Source organism: Anolis sagrei, chromosome 3 (assembly GCF_037176765.1).
Source record: "Anolis sagrei isolate rAnoSag1 chromosome 3, rAnoSag1.mat, whole genome shotgun sequence".
NCBI lineage: Eukaryota > Metazoa > Chordata > Lepidosauria > Squamata > Dactyloidae > Anolis > Anolis sagrei.
The window spans coordinates 204468104-204487845 of record NC_090023.1 but is presented as its reverse complement, the minus strand read 5'-3'; the positions used below and the strand labels follow the sequence as shown (position 1 = coordinate 204487845).

General features: G+C 39.3%; 1 protein-coding gene across 2 annotated transcripts in view; it reads left to right on the top strand.

Annotated features, from left to right (window-relative positions):
- The first annotated feature begins 484 nt into the window (after nucleotides 1-484).
- The window catches only part of ENO4 (enolase 4), a 37450-nt gene continuing 18192 nt past the window's right edge, over nucleotides 485-19742 (top strand). Inside the window, exons 1-6 of one of the 2 annotated variants that reach the window (XM_060768502.2) lie at nucleotides 485-708; nucleotides 4839-4967; nucleotides 7066-7256; nucleotides 11450-11592; nucleotides 16308-16477; nucleotides 18102-18233. In XM_060768502.2, the coding sequence (XP_060624485.2) occupies nucleotides 544-708; nucleotides 4839-4967; nucleotides 7066-7256; nucleotides 11450-11592; nucleotides 16308-16477; nucleotides 18102-18233 (930 nt within the window). In that variant the 5' untranslated portion in view covers nucleotides 485-543. The remainder of the gene's footprint in view (nucleotides 709-4838; nucleotides 4968-7065; nucleotides 7257-11449; nucleotides 11593-16307; nucleotides 16478-18101; nucleotides 18234-19742) is intronic. The other variant, XM_067465809.1, reaches the window with a different exon arrangement.

Genomic DNA, 19742 nt, shown 5'->3' with positions numbered 1-19742 from the left:
ACGTCAGGAGAGAATGCTTCTAGAACATGGCCATATAGCTGAATAAAATCCCACAATATCTGCTTGGGTTATCTGAATCAACACTGCCATATATTCCAGTTCAAAGCAGATAATGTGGGGTTTTATTCAGCTGTGTGGAGGGGGCCCTAGATGCTTTAAAAAACAACAACACCCTTGGGGTGACCTCACAACCTCTGAGGATGCTTGCCATAGATGCAGGCGAAACGTCAGGAGAGAATGCTTCTAGAACATGGCCATATAGCCCTGAAAAACAACTAACTCTCACTGAGTAATAAGGCTGGCTAGTTGTCAAATAATTGGTTGAAGTACGGCAGTATGAATGAAAGGAACGAGCAGAGGCTGGCTGGCTGGGCAAAGCAAAGGGACAGAACTTGTACATTGACTTTAAAAAAAAGGCAAAACTCCCTTAAGGCAGTCAAGGCGCCTCGGATCTCGCGAGACTCCGGAAATCTCGGGCGCAGCCAAGGCGGCGCGTGGCCCTGTCTCTTAGCAACGGGCTCCTGGCGCTGCACGGGGAACGTCATGGCGTGCCGGGACAGCGACGACAAGCAGCAGCGCCGGTTCAATCTGGCCGATCTGAAGCACCAGGCTGTAGAGTATTACCGGAACAACGAAGTGCCGCAACGCCTGGAAGAAGTGCTCAACACCATGTTCTATCAGCGCCCCGCCGACTTCTACGGGTATCTGGTACGTTCAACGCTCGCGGAACTGACAGGGAAGTACGCGCATGCGCCTTCGGTCTCCAGGAGGAGGCGCTCCAAGTGCGCATGCGTCATAGGGGGTTGAGGCGGGAGGGAAGGAAAGTTGAACTGGCAGAAGAAGGCAGGCTAGTTAGTCAAGGTTTTCACAGGGAATATTTTCAAAAGACAAATGAAGAAGAAGTTGGAAAGAGGAACATGAAAGGCACTGCAGACTACTTCAACCAGAGAAGTCAGCCATAGCAGAGCACCTGATGAACCAGCCTGGACACAGCATATTATCTGAGAACACAGAAATGCTGGACCACTCTAACAACAACAATAAACCTATATTTGTACCTGTTTGGGTATCAGTCAGCACGTCAACGACTTAAATCTAGAAATAGTTTTCTAAGATCTACAGAGACACTCGCTGGAACACCTCAGCAAACGAGAGTCCAAAAGTGGCAGGCTCAAACCCAGAACCTCAACCAATGGCTGATACCAAATGAGAAACTCCCCCCTGGGCACACAGAGGACTGGGTGACTTGGAAGGCTGTGCTCTGGCACCACGAGATGCAGAGCCAACCTTAAGAAATGGGGCTACAAAGTGGAATCCTAAACATGTGAGTGTGGAGAAGAGCAAACCTCTGACCACCTGCTGCAATACAGCCTGAGCCCTGCTACATGCACAATGGGGGACCTTCTTGCAGCAACACCAGAAGCACTCCAAGTGGCCAGATACTGGTCAAAGGACATTTAACCAACTACCAAACTCACACATTCTGTATTTTGTCTGTTTGTTTGCTTTGTTCTGTTAGAAATGTAAAATAATTTGACTGGTTATCCTGACACGACAAATAAATAACCCTGCTACCATCTCCCGCAGGACTCTGTGCGGCTTACAAGAGGCCGAGCCCAAAATACATCATTAGCAAAAACACAACAACAACAATACAATGCAAAAATAAATAACTCATAACAAAACAGAACATTAACAAAAACACGACACTATTAAAAACGTGGCAGGGCCAAATGTAATGGTTAAAATTCTAAAAATGTCGGACTACACAGAGAAGCCATTGAAAACCACAAGCATGTGCACAATTTCAACAAAAAAGAGGAAACCATGAAAATGAACAAAATCTGGCTACCAGTATTAAAAAACTCTAAAACTACAACAGCAAAACAGCAGAGAGGAAACAATCTGGGATATCTAATCACCTCTCAACAAAAGATTGTCCCAGGCACTGCCAGGCCATCAAATGCTAATCAAGGTGGTCAGTTGAAACATTCACACCTAGCTCCAGCAGGCAAGAGTCCTTTGTCCCACCCTGGTCATTCCATAGGTATATAAACCCTTTTTCCTAGTTCCAACAGACCTCACTACCTCTGAGGATGCTTGCCATAGATGCAGGCGAAACATCAGGAGATAATGCCTCTAGAACATGGCCATATAGCCCTGAAAAAACCTACAACAACACAGTTGGAAAGAGATTTTTCCAAGGGCAGATATCAGAAAGCCAGCAAAGTCGGATTGTGTGCTACCCTGCTGTTTAATTAGAGGGGATGTGGTTTTAAAGAGGGAAATTTCACAGATATTCCCAATGTCATGATTTACTGCCATATTGACCTATATCTGCCGTAGGCCTATGTTTACAGAAAATGCTGAATGCTTGAGAAATCAGTGTTCCAGAGAATTTATTTACAGTATTTGTATACTGCTTTTCTCACCCTGAGGGGGACTCAAAGCGGTTTACACATAAGTAATGACAAAATTCAATGTCAGTACAAACAATTACAATTATACACTACAATTAGACATAACAAGTTAAAAACAGTGCATCCACAAGCAATAAAACAATCATTAAAACAATAACACAGTCTCGTCCGTCGAATCGCCGTTCCAGTCATTGTCTTTCAGAAATGCTGCATACATTTACTTCTACTGCCCGAAGGCCTGGTCCCAAAACCATGATTTTAATTTTTTTCTAAAAGCCAGGAGGGAGGGAGCAGATCTTACCTCATTTGGGAGTGTGCTCCATAGGCGGGGAGCCACAGCCAAGAAGGCCCTATCTCTTGTCCCTGCCAGACGCATCTGTGCTGTTGATGGGAGCGAGAGCAGGGCCTCCCTGGATGATCTTAGATTACGAGGTGGGATGTAGGGATGAATGCGTTTGGACAAGTAAGCTGGGCCAGAACTGTATAGAACTGTATAGAGAAGAAGTTACTATTCAAGGACAACAGCACATCCGGACAAAACCAGCTAGCTGATGGCTGGTTAGAACCCCCAAGTTTCCCAGTCGCTCTGGAGCCATGTTTGCAACAGACTAACAGATAAGATTGATTCATTAAGACAGTCATCATTATAAAACAATAGACTATAGTTGTGTTATAGTTGTGCCATTGTTAGGATCCCACGTGTGCTATAATGTCAACCAAAATCATAAACAACAAATTAACAACTGTATAGCTAGCTTAGACCAATGAAACAATTTGTCTTTGGGAACCAATGAAAATATATATTCCATTTACTACCAAAGTGATAAAAACCCTGCAGCCCCATTGGAGATTGTGACAAACCCTTTGATTGCATTCCTGTATGCTTGTTTGTCGTTATTACTATGGCCACGCAATAAATAGTTTTTTTGCAGTTTAAAATGTTCAACTTTTGTGGTGTCCATCCTTGCCCTCCCTATTAGAAAGGGGGCTCCTGCTTTTTTAGGAAATATTTTGTTTGGTTTTTTTGCCCCTACATAATAACCGACTGTCAAGAAAGGCCATGGTTCTCATGACTTCTTGGGCCCCTTCCACAACGCTAGTGTGTGTGTGTGTGTGTGTGTGTCAGGAGTGACTTGAGAAACTGCAAGTTGCTTCTGGTGTGAGAGAATTGGCTGTCTGCAAGGACATTGCCCAGGGGAATAAAATCTCCCATTATCTGCTTTGAACTGGGATATATGGCAATGTGGTCTCAAGGCCCTTCCACGCAACCATATAACCCAGAATATCAAGGCAGAAAATTCCACCATATCTGCTTTAAACTGGAATATCTGAGTCCACACTGCCATATAATCCATTTCAAAGCAGAACATGTGGGGTTTTATTCAGCTGAGTGGGAGGGGCCTTGGATAACCCAGTTCAAAGCAGATATTGTGGGATTTTCTGCCTCGATATTCTGAGTTGTGTTGCTCTGTGGAGCATCTTCAAAGGACCTCACAACCTCTGAGGATGCTTGCCATAGATGCAGGCGAAACATCAGGAGATAATGCCTCTAGAACATGGCCGTATAGCCCGAGAAACCTACAACAACCCTATGGTAGTTTTGGTATGTATTTTGTTGTATAGTTTGTAATACTACATTGATTACCTTCATCTTCTCCTTAGATGTTTGGCACAGTCTTCAAGAGAAATTCACGAAACAATTTATTACATGGGAACAATTAGGCTGAACTAAACTTGAAATGTGTTACATCTCCACAGTGCTTCAGAAAGTTAGTGTTCTGAGGAGACATTGTTGGATTTGTACATGAGTTAATGCACCCAAGTTACTCGGCTACGAATACATTGTCCCTTGGTGGTGACTCTTTCACCTTAAAGTGCTGTTCTGGACATGTCTACTAAGCATTAGTTCCTCTTGCGACCTGAAGTACACTCATCACATTGTGACATAATCTACATTACAGACTTGGCAAGCATATCTTTTAACCTGGAAAGCACAGGAGAATTCCAGTATTCCTCTGTGCATTGAGAAATATGGGGATTTTGATATTTGGAAGGCAATGGGTGTGCCTTTTCCCCCTGAGTATGACTCCCAACAGGCAGGAACAATTCCTAGCTCATTGCTATGAAAAAGGGTAAGTGCCCTCACTCTCCATCTGTGCCACAGTGGCTTTAAGCAGACTGCCATATACGATGTGATCTTTCTCCTGTGTGTTTGGAAACAAGGATCAAGAAAAAACATTAGGGGTTTTTTTGTTCGTTTTTTATATCAAGGCCTACCAAAATGTGTGGATGTCTGCCTAAGACTTTCATATTCAAATATTCCAAGTGTATCATGACAATGTGCTTTTTCCTGAGGGCTGGACAACATGCTTCACACCGACAAATTAAAATTTAATTATAGCAATTGTTGTCTTCAAGGCAAACTACTTTGCTGGATTATCACAACCTCCAGTGATATGCAAATTATCTGGGAAAAAGATACTGGATGGGATTGGTCGGCCAACACTGGAAGTGGAAGTGACTTGCCGGATTAGGGAGCGTGAAAAGGTACGAGTTTTGGTGTGCTTAATTCACTGCTTAAACCAGAGCTTTCCAAAGTGTATGTCATGATATGTTGGTATGACTGCTGCAGTGTGTTGCACGAACATAATGTGAAACCTCAGAATCTTTGTGAAATTAGCAATAAATCATGTATTTTTAAATTTATGATTGAGATATTTTTATGAGACATGTTGCATCCCCATATATTTTGTTGTTACAATTTATGTATGTGTCTCTATCTTGCTTTAACTTCTGGTTTACCAGTAAAACTGAATTACAGTACCGCAAAATGATGCATATCTAAAAATGTGTCACCAACATGAAATCTTTGGAAAACTCTTATCTGAACCAATGGTGCTCAATTGACAGAGGCCTATAAGTTTCTTGGAGTAAGAGACAGAGGCAACTGGTACCTCTCTGGGCTAAGCTAAAGTAGCATTGTGCTGTCCACCCAGACGCTATAAAAATAAAACTGCGACGTGCTTCTCTCCATGTCTGAGAGAACTGCGGGTGTCTCTCTTGAGAAGCTTGAGATACTCAGCAACTGAGGCTATTACTGGTTTTAAACATCAAAAAAAGGATATTTATTTATACAAAGTCCTTGCAGACTTGGCACAGTTCATCAAAGTTACAAACAGTCAATTGGTAAAGCATAGAGATGAGTTTTCCTTTCCTTCAAAAAATAAAAGAAATTCTGGAATCCCTTACCCTAACCCTGAGCTCCAATGGTAAAAAAAAAAGCGGGTTTTTCCCCTATCTATTGCTCAAAGTTAGCTTTGGAGGCAAATGCTCAATACCATCTATCTAACTCAATAGTTCTTTCTCAATAAACTCAATACTTAACACTTTCTCAATAGCTTTTCTATTAATCTATCTATAATTTCTCTATATAGCTCAATACACAATATACTATCTATATTAACTTAATATAGCTCAATATACAATACACAATATAAAATGTATAGCTTAACACTCAATATATGATGTATAGCTTAATACTAAATATATAATGTATAGCTTAATACTCAATATATAATGTATAGTTTTTGCAATGGTTTTCCCAGAGCTACCTGCCTAACCCTCAGCACGTCTGAAGTCTTTCCTCTAAACTGAAAAGGCAGGGGAGATTCCAAAATGGAGATTTCTTCCCTGGGAGAAAAGGCGGTCCCTAGACCCAAAAAGATACCTTTCTGAACCAATAGCTGCAAAGGAGGCCTGCAAACTGGCTTTGCAGACTCTCATACTATTAACTTTCAGGGCTCTTGCAAAGCCGCAGCAGCCCTGGGAGAAAATGCAAGAGGGAGCAACCTCAAGCAACTGTAAAGTAAGGCAAATCAGGCTGCTGAGAGACGGAACAAGCATGTTACGAGTCTCTTTTCTATTATTCCACCACTTTTTTCCACCAAGTGAAAGTTTCTCCCTAGATTATAATTGCAACCTTGTGTGAAAACTGCTGCCGCCAAGAGTGAGGGCCTTGTTTAACCCCACCTCTGCCACCAATGTAAGGAACTCCCCCTGACTGACTTCTATGACCATCAATAAATGCCCTCAAGGTTCATGTGTGGGAAGTTATGCAACTTCTGTCTTTACTGGACACCGATTCTGTTCAATGCTGCTACTAGACACAATGTCTGAACACAGTCTTTACTTAAATATTGCATCCCAGTGACTTAAAGAGATATAAAAAACTATACTCTATTAACAGAAGTTGAGTGCCTCAAAACAGTATACTGTCATTGGAGTATAAATCACAACAAAATGCATACTTTTCATTGGAGAATTTGAGTGGAAGAATTAAGGTTCTTTCCTCCATTTGTAGTTCTCTTTCATCTTCTGGGAAATGTGTTATTCAAAAAAAAATGAAGGATAAATAATACATTATCTAGGCTATGTGCATTGTTCAAAACTTTGTATTAACAAAGATATAAAAACAAAAACTGAGACTTTGGATTCCTTGGTGAAATACTTGACATTTATAGCATTTGTTAGTGGAAAGAAAAACCCAAACATATATCAATAAAAAATAAGGCTTCAACAAAAATAAATCAAAGTTGTGTTTGTTGTGAGAAATTTCAATAGTAAGCAGATCTTTAATATTCTGCAGCGGGTTTGCTCCAGCACAATCTCTTCTCATGCTGAAATGCTTGAAAATACCTCAAACGAAGCTTTTGATGCTGATGAAAGGGAAAGACGCGAATCTGTAAATACAGCAATTGAATGGATAAATGAATCATTCAATGAAATGTTTAGAGGCCTTCAACCCACTGACCAGGATAACATCGATAAGCTGCTAGGGTAGGAGTCCATAGCTGTTATGTTTATTATTCAGTGTTGCTTTTTAAATATTTCAAATTCCATTGTTTTAATTTGAACAATTATGTGATTTTTTTCAACAGCATACAATATCTTTAAAGATTTGAAATGTAGTACCTTAAAATCTGCAGAGAAATTCAACAAGTTCATTTGTCTACAGCACAGCAAATCTTGTTATAATAAATGTAACGAGGAAGTGCAGTATGATTATAGTAGGATGGAAAGGACCAAACAAATAAAAAACGTACATACCAAGCTGGAGGTGGGAGGGGGACTGGTTGACAGAAGCATGTGTAGTTGGTTTTGAATTGTTACATCATTAAATAGCTGTTTAATTTAAAATTTACATTTAATACAAACAAAAGAAACTTATACATTTGTAATTATTGATGTAAATGATATAAGTACGACCTAGACTACTCTCAGTTTCTACTCTGCATATAAAAAATCCTGCTGCTTGGAATCCAATTCGAGCTGCTTGGAATTCCAATAGAATATAAATCAAATCACCAATCAATCAGACAAATAACTCCAGGTTCCAAAATGCCGAACATACAGAGTTGCTTATGTTAAGTTGGAACTGAATTAGCTTGTGATATGATTGCTATGTTGCATGTGTTGATGCTCATTGCTGATCTTAAACTTGTGGACAGTGTGCAGGTACAACTGTACCAGGAGCTCCAATTTTGTTTGCTTTGCATTGAATGTTTGTTGCAGTCCTAAGTTTCAGGGACTCTGCAGATAGGTGGCTTCTTTTGGCTGCAATCATAGGGCAAGCCACCTGTCAATTATAGTTAGGTTCCCTGGTCCTGCCCCTTTTTGGGTTTTTGGAGGGAATAGGAGCCAATTTGAGTTCAGTCCACACAGAGAAGCCTTTCGTGCAGGACATAATACCAAGAGCTCCTGTAGAAAGCTTCGTCTTCTACGGCTTGGCCGGGAAGATATACAGCCCACTGCTTGGCTGGGGTTGTACAGCCCTTCAGCTCCTTTGCTGAAGGACTTCAGTCAGCCATCACGGAAGCCTGAATTCTTTTCCCCTGGAAGTCTACAAAGATCTGCTTGGTAAGGGTCACTCGCGGAAGCCAGAAGCAGTTGGTACCGGGTGCAGGGGCTCCACACCGACAGAGGCAAAGACAGACTGCCCAGATTAGAAGTTAAGGATTTCCCCATTAGTTACAGTTAAGAAGATAGTGCCTGTTCCCTGTGGACAAGATTGAGAGAGAGCCAGTAGACTGTTAAGAAAGCCTTTAAAGTACCTGTTTGTTTTCTTTGTTGAACCTTTAAGCAATCTAAAGACTCAGTTTTAAGGAAATCCAAATAAAGAACTTTGTTGAACCTTTAAGCAATCTAAAGACTCTGTTTTAAGGAAATCCAAGGGCCTTTAATCTGAGGTAGCCCCGGTGTCCCGTTGGGCACACAGAATTTATGTCCCGTCTACAGTCTTATGCACAGGCCCAGCGTGCGACAGCACAGACTGAGATCTCTAATGTGTAGAATTTCTGAAATATCTTGTTAATATTGTTTCTTTGGTGTGGCAAGATTGAGGCACATTAATGTTGAATAAAGTATATCAAATCCAGAAATTTCTCATGGAGGGAAATATGTGAACCTATTCATAGGTTAGCATACATTTACGGCTATTTTTCAAATCCTGTTGGTGTTTTGAGAAAATGCATACAACATTGGATTTCCCTTCCTATTCTCTCTGACTAGCTAAAATACATGCTTGTTCCACTTACCACAAGCTGTTTTTTTTCTAATACAGAATTTGGAATATTAAAATAAGTGTTTAAGAAAATGTTCTTGTTGAATCATTCAGTTTTGTATTATCCCACCGCTTGTCCTCCAATAAAATTATCTTAAGTGTTTGTAGCCATACATGGATAGCCTAAATGACATCCATGCATCACATTCTTCTTTACCAAGCAGCACTTCTCATGCTGCCAGCTGAGGAAACCTATTCCATGCCTTGAAAAATGTGCCCTTTTGGCAGTTAAGGTTATTTGGACCAAAAGAGGAGGTAACTGTGACCAAAGCAGGAATTTATCCAGGTTTTCTTTGACAATGTTAACTACAAAAAAAAAAAAAAAAAAAAAAAAAAGATTATGAAACTATAAAAATGGGGGGAAACCCAGTTCATTGTTTGCACAAATCTCTCCTTAAAATAACTAGTTTGTTTTTACTAGATAGCGAAAGATGTTGTGATACTGGCATATAGGCTTCTCTTCACTGGGAAACACAATTTTCATTGAGTTAGATCTGATACTTGTTTTTGACTAATCAAATCAAATCATTTATTTTGGTTATAGACCAGCACAGGAAATAACGATCACAGTTTCATACAAAATTGGTACGTTTAGTACATTTGACTAATTTTTGGCACTCTAGTTTTTTTTCCTATCACATCAACTTTTTAAGGTACAGGATACCCTCCCGTTGTCCCAAAAATCATACAAAATATACATACAAAGGAAAATAAAGAAAAAAAACCTGAACATACTTTTTATTTACAGTTATTTTATTGAACCATGTCTGTTATGGCAATACACAAAGCCACTGTCACTTTGAAAGTACTGCAGAAATGCACTTTTTCTTAATCAAAAGTAGAATAGCTTCGCTCCTCTTTCAAGCAAATTTTTCTCATGCAGTCTTGATGATAGGATTTCTGAAGCCTGTTTGGCTATTCCCAAATCTTGTGCCAAATCATTCAACTCATGCTGATCAAATCCCTAATGAACTGAGTCATCTTCAATTACAAAATCGTAATTGTTGCTGTCACTTAGTTCTTCACCATACTCCTGTTTTTCAGTGAAAACTGGCACTGGGATTTCAGCTGAATGAAGTACTGGGCGTTCCGGGCGTTAGGATTCTCTATTTTACTTTTTTTTTCTTATTATATCCTGAAGTTTTCACTATCCAGAAGTAACACTTGAATGATCTCTGGGCTCTCGCCAAACCATAGGTATACCAAATGGCAATTTATCACGTGTTCCCTTCGTCCACATCCGTAAACCCTTGACTCATTGCTTTCAAACCTTGTGAGGGGCCCAAGACTTCTCTTGATCACCAAGTTTTACTTTAAAATATGCTAATAGGCTTTTCTGACAAATGCACTGATGTTGGTCCTTTGACAGGGAATGGTGAAATTGCCACATATATAACAAAACAAATCATGGTTATTTCGGCATTTACAATGAGAAATAGCAGTGGCAGACATCTGAAGGAAAGGAAATAAGTATGCATGTAAATAAATATGAAATTCTAACTTGTGTACAGCCAAGAATTCAGACTACACTTCAGAATACGATTCACTGTATAGAGTGGCACACAACCTCTCACCACATTGTCTCATGTGTAACTCTGGACTCTGGAACACCCTCCCCAAAGATCTTAGACAGGCCCCTACATTAGCAGTCTTCAGAAAGAACTTGAAGACCTGGCTGTTCCGATGTGCCTTCCCAGAATAGGAAATCTCCAATATCAAGTCCCATAAGCACTTTATTAGAACTAAGATTGCTGCACACCGCACACTGCACTTGCCCTATAAGCCTTATATACCACCTGTCACATCAGCACTTTTAATCCTGTACCCATTACTCTGGCCCAGCCCAGTTTTATTGTGTCTTAGTGTATTGTTTATTGCTTGTTGTTTATATTGCTTTAATTGTTTTTAATTTGCCTTAGGTTTTGTATTGTTGTATTGTGTGTTGAGGCCTTGGCCTTTGTAAGCCACATCGAGTCCTTCGGGAGATGCTAGCGGGGTACAAATAAAGTTTAATAATAAAATAATAATAATAACCTAGGTAAGTATGAACCTTTCGCTTGTCGCCAAAGTCATCCCCCACTACTCTCAACTCGTGCTTCCCTCTATCCAGCCTAGAATGGTCTCATTAATACAAGTTATAGAGAAAAAAAACTTGATGTAATAGAAGAAAACTCACTGCAGGTTTATTTTATTTTATTCATTCAAGGCTTTTTATAGATGCTTACTGGTCCTAATGGGAATCAACAAAGCACATTACATAAAAAAGACAATGCACTAAACAAAAGATTTGTAAACATAGGTGCAAAAGTAAACAGTTTAATATTTATTGTGTGCCATGAAGCTTCCCACCCATTGTGGAATTCATCATGTCTGAAACAGTGAAGCCTGATAGCAGTTTCTTCTATCCCAGAGAATATTTTTCCAAGAAAGCCGAAGAAGATAAAATAAGAAGGGAAGCTGAAAAAGAAAAGGAAGCCCAGGAGGCAGTGCCTCCTGTTTCTCATCCACAACCTGCTGCACCACAATCTGGAAAGAAGAAAGGCACCAAACAAGGTTATTAAAGAGTTTGCATTGATAAAGATAATTTCAGTTCTTAAAAGGGATATGTATAATGCATATATATAATCTCTTTGTATAGAATTATGTTTGTGTAATGGGCATGCTTGCCTGGTTGCTTAAAGAACACTACTGTTTATATAACAGCATAGGATTTTTCATGTAATGTTGTTTACTTATTTATTTAATTTTTATCTTGCTTTTATTTCGTGTTGGACCAAAAGTGACTACATTAAAAAATAACTAAAACCATCTGAATACAAAAATATTATGAAGCATTAAGTAATATTCCATTTAGAATAAGGAAAAGCACATGAAAACCTATATATTAAAAATCAGTAAATCTGTTCCACTGTCTCTAACCGGGTAGAAGCTGAAAACCTGTTTAAATAGAAAACTCTCTGCCTACTGGTAAAAAGAGAGCAGTGAGGGGGCCAACTGAGCCTCTCTTCGAAAATTCAGTAGGTTGGGGATAGCCACCAAGAACACTTTTTTGCTTTCTTTCGGAGATTCTGCTTCCCCTTTCAAGTTATGTACATCCTCTCATACCTCTGTCCTCAATGTGTAATGACAGGCCTGAATTCAAGTAAAGTTATATGCCCACTTTTTGATGCCAAGTAAAGCCATGGCATTGCTATATGACGGAAATGAGTGTAGTGAAGTGATGATCCCAACCGCATTTTCTTTGTTGGTATGTGAGGTTAGGCATGTGAGTTTCCAAGGCTCCTTCTAAACTGCCTATATCCCAGGATCAGATCCCAGATTATCTTTTTATCCCAGATTATCTGATAGCATAAACTCATATAATCCAATTCAAAGCAGATAATCTGGGATCAGATCTTGGGATATAGGGCAGTGAAGAAGGGACTTAAGAAGAGATTGGGAAGTGCTGCCTTAAACCTTCTTGGATTCCATTGTTGCTTTCTTTACCAATGTCAAATGTACACAACCTACACATCAGATAGTCAGAAGCTACATTCTGTGTCTTCATGAACATGCATCCTACACTTTGTCAAGGGTGTAGATGTGGAGAAAGGAATGAGGATATTGCTCCTCAATAAGAGTTCTGTACCCTTACTGAATTTTTCTTTAGTTACCAAATTGCTAGCATTGCAAAGAGTGAGAAACTGACCATGGTTCACACCTAGATCTTATATTTGCTGTGTTTGCGTTTCCTTGGTAGCTACACCTATTTCTTTTCTTTGGATGGCTAAATTGAATTTATTATTAATAGTACTGTATTAGTATAAATATTTATACCCTACTTTTTCTCTGCCAAAGGAGACTCAAAGTGGTCAATAATAAAACTATAACAATATGTGAATTAAAACCTAACACATACAAATATTAAAATAGGATTACACATGGGAAGTATTAAAAATAAACAGTTTAAACCATTCAGCAATTCAAAATACATACAAACACCCTGACTTGGCCTTAAAAAACTTTCTTATTTAAAATTTTCCCTGAAAAGAAATATTTTAGCCAGGGAATTCCAGAGCCAAGAGACAGACGCCAAGAAGGCCCTTTCTCGCATTCCCAGCAATGGGATATTTACCTAAAACTTTAAGTTATTGTAGTACTAAAATTTTAGGGAACAAAGCAACATTTCATTAAAGGATAGAATTGTTATTTAAGGGGTAAATGCTCTTATTTACCCCCTCCCTGGTAGCTACATCAATGCACCAGTTTTGCTGATTTAGTTGATTCTTCTAATAATAAAGTCAATAGAAAGAGTGTCATCTGCTGTTTGCATTACATTAGGAAAGAGTGTCATCTACAAGTTTACATTAGTTTACATTACATTAGTTTGGCTGCATTTGGCACACAGAGAGGAAGATGCTAGTGAGGTTGTCTGCAGGCCGTAACAGTTGACTGTGTGCTGACCTGCCAACTGATCTAGTTGTCAGCCAGGCACTCTTCATTCCTAGACTTTGCTTTTATGAAAGCAACATAAAAAAACATATGGACCTATACATGCCGTATATTCAGTCTTTCATTGCCCTCTGTTGAAACTAAGAGCCCTTCCACACAGCCCTGTATCCCAGAATATCAAGGCAGAAAATCCCACAGTATCTGCTTTGAACTGGGTTATCTGAGTCCACACTCAGATTATGTGGGATTTTCTGCCTTGATATTCTGGGATAAAGGGCTGTGTGGAAGGGCCATAAGGCAAGTATGGCAAATGCTTCTGTTCTTAGCCATTTTTGAATACCTACTATGATTGGTTTCATTATTTGGTGGGAAAAAAAAGAAATGTACAAGTGATCTACCTTTCATGATCATGGGTGATCACTCGTGGCCGAGTATGATTGTCTTCCAGAGGTAGAATCATTGTGGTGGATCCATAAATGACTGTGAAGACTTATTCTGGATCCACGTGGTCTTTCACAGCAATGACATCAATTTCCAGATGGAAAGTGTTGTGACAAGGGCTTGTTTAACATGACATCCTCTTGGGACATTTCTTCCATTCACCTTGTATTTGTGCCTCTTCAAAATCCATAGCACCATTGGTAACAGTTGACCTCTAGATACAACAATTGAGTGCCAGGGCTCCTCAATTTTTAGTGTTATGCCACATTTTAAAGGTTTGCTTTAGGTCCATCTTTAAATCTCTTTTGTTGTCAACCAACGTTCTGTTTTCTTCTGGAACATGGCCATACAGCCCGAAAAACTTACAACAACCCAGTGATTCCGGGCATGAAAGCCTTCGACAATGCATTCTGTTTTTTGTTTTTAAGTTGAGAATAAAGTAGCTGCTTTGGGAGATGATGATTGGTGTACCTTTATGTACAGCTGTAGATAAATTACCCTTGAATGCTTCATATTCACGTTTAGTTTTTAAGTGATCACCATTGTGGCAATTGTATTGCCATCCTGACAAATGGACGATATAGTTTTCATTGCAGTTGTTTTGAAAGCAATCATAAATGGAACTAGGGAAGAGTGGAATGATAGATCTATCACCTCATCTATATTCCTATTGATTCAAGTCTCCTAAGGCTGTCTCTATTTTTATCCCTGCTAAGTAAATCTCAGTTATTCAGATTTCTCCCTCACTGACAGCAGGAACTCATAGTTGGTTGTGAATTAGCTGAACCAACTCCAGATCTGTGTCAGCTAGTAGACTTAGATCATGCCATTTGTGCATTTGGAGAAATTGATTATTTTTGTTCCAATGGATATAAAGGCAGATTCTCCCCTATGGGTAGCTCTGGTTTGAGGTGTTCTGTATGCTGTTACAGTTGGCATCCACTGGGCTTCCTAGGCAAAGTGTGGGATTAAGTCAAATGCACTGCTTCTGTCCCACTTCAGATACCAATATTTGGGGGCATTGCCCATTTAAATGAATATACAATATTATTTTAAACTTTTCTTCCAGAAAATATTCAATGATTAGTATTTTGATAGAATTAACAGAAGCACAAAAAAATGTACAGCTTCCAAGAGTGTTATTTACCATTCTCTGGAAACTTAAACTGATTTCTAAGTATCTCTGGCATATTCATGCGTTGCTCGAGGGTGGCATATTCATGCGTTGCTCGACACCTCATTCTTAATTTTCCTTAACTGTGCACTCTGAATGTAAAGAAGAATCAAATCTACACTGTGCTTCAAATTAAAGATCTGTTTAGCTCCTATCTCTGTATAGAGTCCCATGCTTGCTCTTGGGAACATTTATGTTTTGCTGTTCAAAAGTACATTTAGTACTTGGATTAAAGGTTAGAATTTTCAAAGACACTCAGCACCCTCAACTAGTGTCGGATTTTCAAAAGATGCCAGCTCCATTTTGGGAATCAAAGCAAACTATTGGATGACAAAGAGTTGAGAACATAAATGTCACAGTGGGAGTTGATGGTTGCTACGTTCTATACTACAACAATCTAGCTGCTATTAAGGTATCTTAAGTGGAAACTGGGTAATTTTCAGAATGTACCTTGGATTTTGAGTTTTGTGCACATAAAAGTCTGGATCTGAGGTTGCTGAAAGATAAAGGGCATGATGTCAAAAATCAGGAAAGAAGAAAAGAGAGAAATGAGAATAGTTCTGTCCAGGACACAAGTTGAAATATCTTGGGACAAAAGTTGTTGAAAGTCTAAAATATTTGTGATAGAAAGCTGGTTGAAGAAAGTGGCTAAATATAAGGTATTTGAAGCAGAATTTGGATGAAATATTCTCAGAACATAACAAGATAATTGTTATAGTGAAAGGAACCTGTATATTTCTTTGTTAATTTCCTTGGACCTTATGATATAAAACAAACGGGGAAAGTATGGCTCTGTAGACTTTCTGGATGACAATTCCCATAATCCTTCATCATTGGCTTTGCTGGTTAGGTGTTAACAACAACTTATGAAATGACCATAGATTTCCCAGGCCCCATCTACACTTTCCACTTAATGCAGTTGCAAACTTGTATTGATGAAATAGGTTTCACTTGCAGATGATTACATAGGAAATCCTGGAATCAGTTTGAGATCTAGATGGTGATGATACAAATCACAGAGCACTGATGCACATTAAGGACTTCCTTTTGACACTTTTATGGGAGCTTATTGTCTGGCCACCACAGTTCTAATGTAGTTTCAAACTGCATTAAATAATGAGTGTAAATGGGGCCACAATCTTCAGTTGCCACCATCTAATTTTCTCTGTGTTCTTGATAATATAAGCAGGAAAATAATGCAAATATTTCTTCTCCTTCTCAGGGAAGAAGCCTTCTCTGGTGGAGAAGCCAATCCTGCCAGCAGAACCCCCTGAACCAATAGTTAAGGGAAGCATGGCTGTTGGGTGTATATCACTTGCTCTTGCAAAGGCTGCAGCAATCATTACTGAGATACCTTTGTACATGCATATTGCTTTGCTGAAAGCCAATCAGGTACTTGCCAAGATTTTGACATTCTACTCACATTGTCCCAAAACACCTATCCAAGATGGGAATGAAGTAATCGGACTGATTGTCAGATTTGCATTCTAAGAACTGTGACATCTTTTAATTAATTAATTAATTAATTAATTAAAGATCTTCCGGGGGGGGGGGGCTGCTCTCGATCCCACCACTGTCACAATCGCGGTTGGTGGGGACGAGAGACAGGGCCTTCTCGATGGTGGCTCCCCTGCTTTGAAACTCCCTCCCACAGGAGATTAGAACTGCCCCCTCCCTCCTGATGTTCAGGAAGCTAACAAAGACTTGGCTATGGAATGTGGCCTTTGACAACTGAGTCAACTTTGGTCCATATAGAAGGAGAATGAATAACTGTGAATTATGACCAGGAATGCTTTGACGACGTGGCTATGTGTTTGTGATGATGACGATGTTGTATTGTAATATGTTTTTAATTGTGTAATGATGATGCATTGTGTGGTTTATATTTTTGTATATGAACACATGTTGTGAACCGGATCTGAGTCCCTCTTGTAGGTGAGAAGATCGGTATAGAATTTTTTTAAATAAATAAATAAATAAATAAATAAATGTCTCTGGGAAGCAAATGAGAACTATATTCTAGTAAAAATATTGAGAATGCTTGACCTAGTTCTGTGCCATGACCCCCTGCTGCTAAAATACTTAGTATATCCTTAGACCAGGGATTCTCAAACTTTTTTATCCGCGGAGCCCTTTTTGAAGGAAAAGTTTCTCGTGGAATCCCAAGAAATGCTTATATATTATAATGTGTGTGTGCGCGTATATATATATCAGACATGGGCAAACTTTTGGACACGGAGCCGCATTGAGTTTTAACATTTGACAGAGGGGCTAGGCCAGTGGCAGAAGAATGGAGAATATTTGTGTGAACTAATTTTATTTGTTTATTTGTTGTGTCAGGGCAGCCAGTCAATTATATTACATTTCTAACAAAACAAAGCAAACAAACAGACAAAATACAAAATTTGTGAGTTTGGTAGTTGATTAAATGTCCTTTGACCAGTAGCTGGCCACTTGGAGTGCTTCTGGTGTTGCTGCAAGAAGGTCCTCCATTGTGCATGTGGCAGGGCTCAGGTTGCATTGCAGCAGGTGGTCAGTGGTTTGCTCTTCTCCACACTTGCATGTCGTGGATTCCACCTTGTAGCCCCATTTCTTGAGGTTGGCTCTGCATCTCGTGGTGCCAGAGCGCAGTCTCTTCAGTGCCTTCCAAGTTGCCCAGTTTTCTGTGTGCCCAGGGGGGAGTTTCTCATTTGGTATCAGCCATGGATTGAGGTTCTGGGTTTGAGCCTGCCACTTTTGGACTCTAACTTGCTGAGGTGTTCCAGTGAGTGTCTCTGTAGATCTTAGGAAATTATTTATAGATTTAAGTCGTTAATGGGGCAATGACATTTCGGCTTATTTGCTAATCACAGTTTCAAATGGGACCCATTCATTTGCATATTAAATACATCTCCTTTCTGATTGTGATGGCGCACAACTCAATTCAAAGTAATACACAAAGGACCAATAAAATTAGATGTATATAATCAAGCTTCAGTTTGCAGTGAACAATAAATATGTCCTTTATCCTTTTTAGGAGGCACCTAAAGAACTGGCTGTGCCATTACCGATGATAACAGTTTTGAGCTGTGGCAAGTCATCACCTGGAAAATTGAATTTGATGAAGGAAGTGATGCTTATACCCCCAGCCTGGCTAACAGCTAAACAAGTACTTCATCCTTTTTCTTCACTTTGACTTTAATATACACAATATTGAAAAGCACTTTCCCAATCTTATGATCATCCTACAAGAAGTAAATATTGTTTATTTAGGGCATAATTATATATATCCAGTTCTGTCTGCTTATTCCTGTTGGTTATTAAATGGAGGAAGAGTGAATGGCAGCTTTAAATACAATCGATTTGATCACAAGGATAGTAGAGAAATGATCACATACATCCAAGTATGCAATAAACGCTTTAATGCATTCCTCCATAAAAAATATTTCATAACTCCATAGGTTTCTAATTAATGCTTTAGTACAGTGTTTCTCAACCTGGGAGTCAGGGCCCCTGGGGGAGGGGGGTTACGAGGGGGTGTCAAAGGGGTCGCCAAAGACAATTAGAAAACACAGTATTTTCTGTTGGTCATGGGGGTTCCGTGTGGGAAGTTTGGCCCAATTCTATCATTGGTGGAGTTCAGAATGCTCTTTGATTATAAGTGAACTATAAATCCCAGCCACTACAACTCCCAAATGTCAAGGTCTATCCTCCCCAAACCGCACCAGTGTCCACATTTAGGCATATTGAGTATTCATGCCAAGTTTGGTCCAGATACATCAGTGCTCTCTGGATGTAGGTAAACTACAACTCCAAAACCCAAGATCAATGCTCACCAAACCCTTCTAGTATTTTCTGTTGGTCATGGGAGCTCTGTGACCCAAGTTTGGTTCAATTTCATCATTGCTGGAGTTCAGAATGCTCTTTGATATTGTAGGTGAACTATAAATCCCAGCAACTACAACTCACAAATGACAAAATCAATCCTCCCCTCAACCCCACCAGTATTCAAATTTGGGCGTATCGAGTATTCGTGCTAAATGAATGAAAATACATCCTGCATATTGGATATTTACAAGAAAATTCATAACAGGAGCAAAATTATAGTTGTGAAGTAGCAATGAAAATAATGTTATGGTTGGGGGTCACCATAACATAAGGAACTGTATTAAGGGGTCATGGCATTAGGAAGGTTGAGAACCACTGCTTTAGTAATTCATTCTTGTTTGTTGATTTTATTCTTGCTTCTCTCCATGGTTCTAATGTTCTGCATACTGTCTTGTTACTGCTATATCCCTTCAAGTCATTTCCAGTTTATGTTGACTCTAAGCCCCCTTCTACACTGCCATATAAAATTCAAATAATTTGCTTTTAACTGGATTATATTGCAGAGTGGATTCATATAATCCAATTCAAAGCAGAGAATGTGGATTATCTGTTTTGATAATCTGGATTATATGGAAGTATAGAGCCTAAGGCAGGCGTCCTCAAACTTTTTAAGCAGAGGGCCAGTTTACAGTCCCTCAGACTGTTGGGGGACAGATTATAGTTTGAAAAAAAATAACAAATTGTATGCACACAGCATAAATCTTACTTGTGTAGTGTAAAACAATACTTCAAATACTGGTTACAACTAGTGTTATGTTGCATGTAGTCCACAACTTCACTTTCAGTCTGG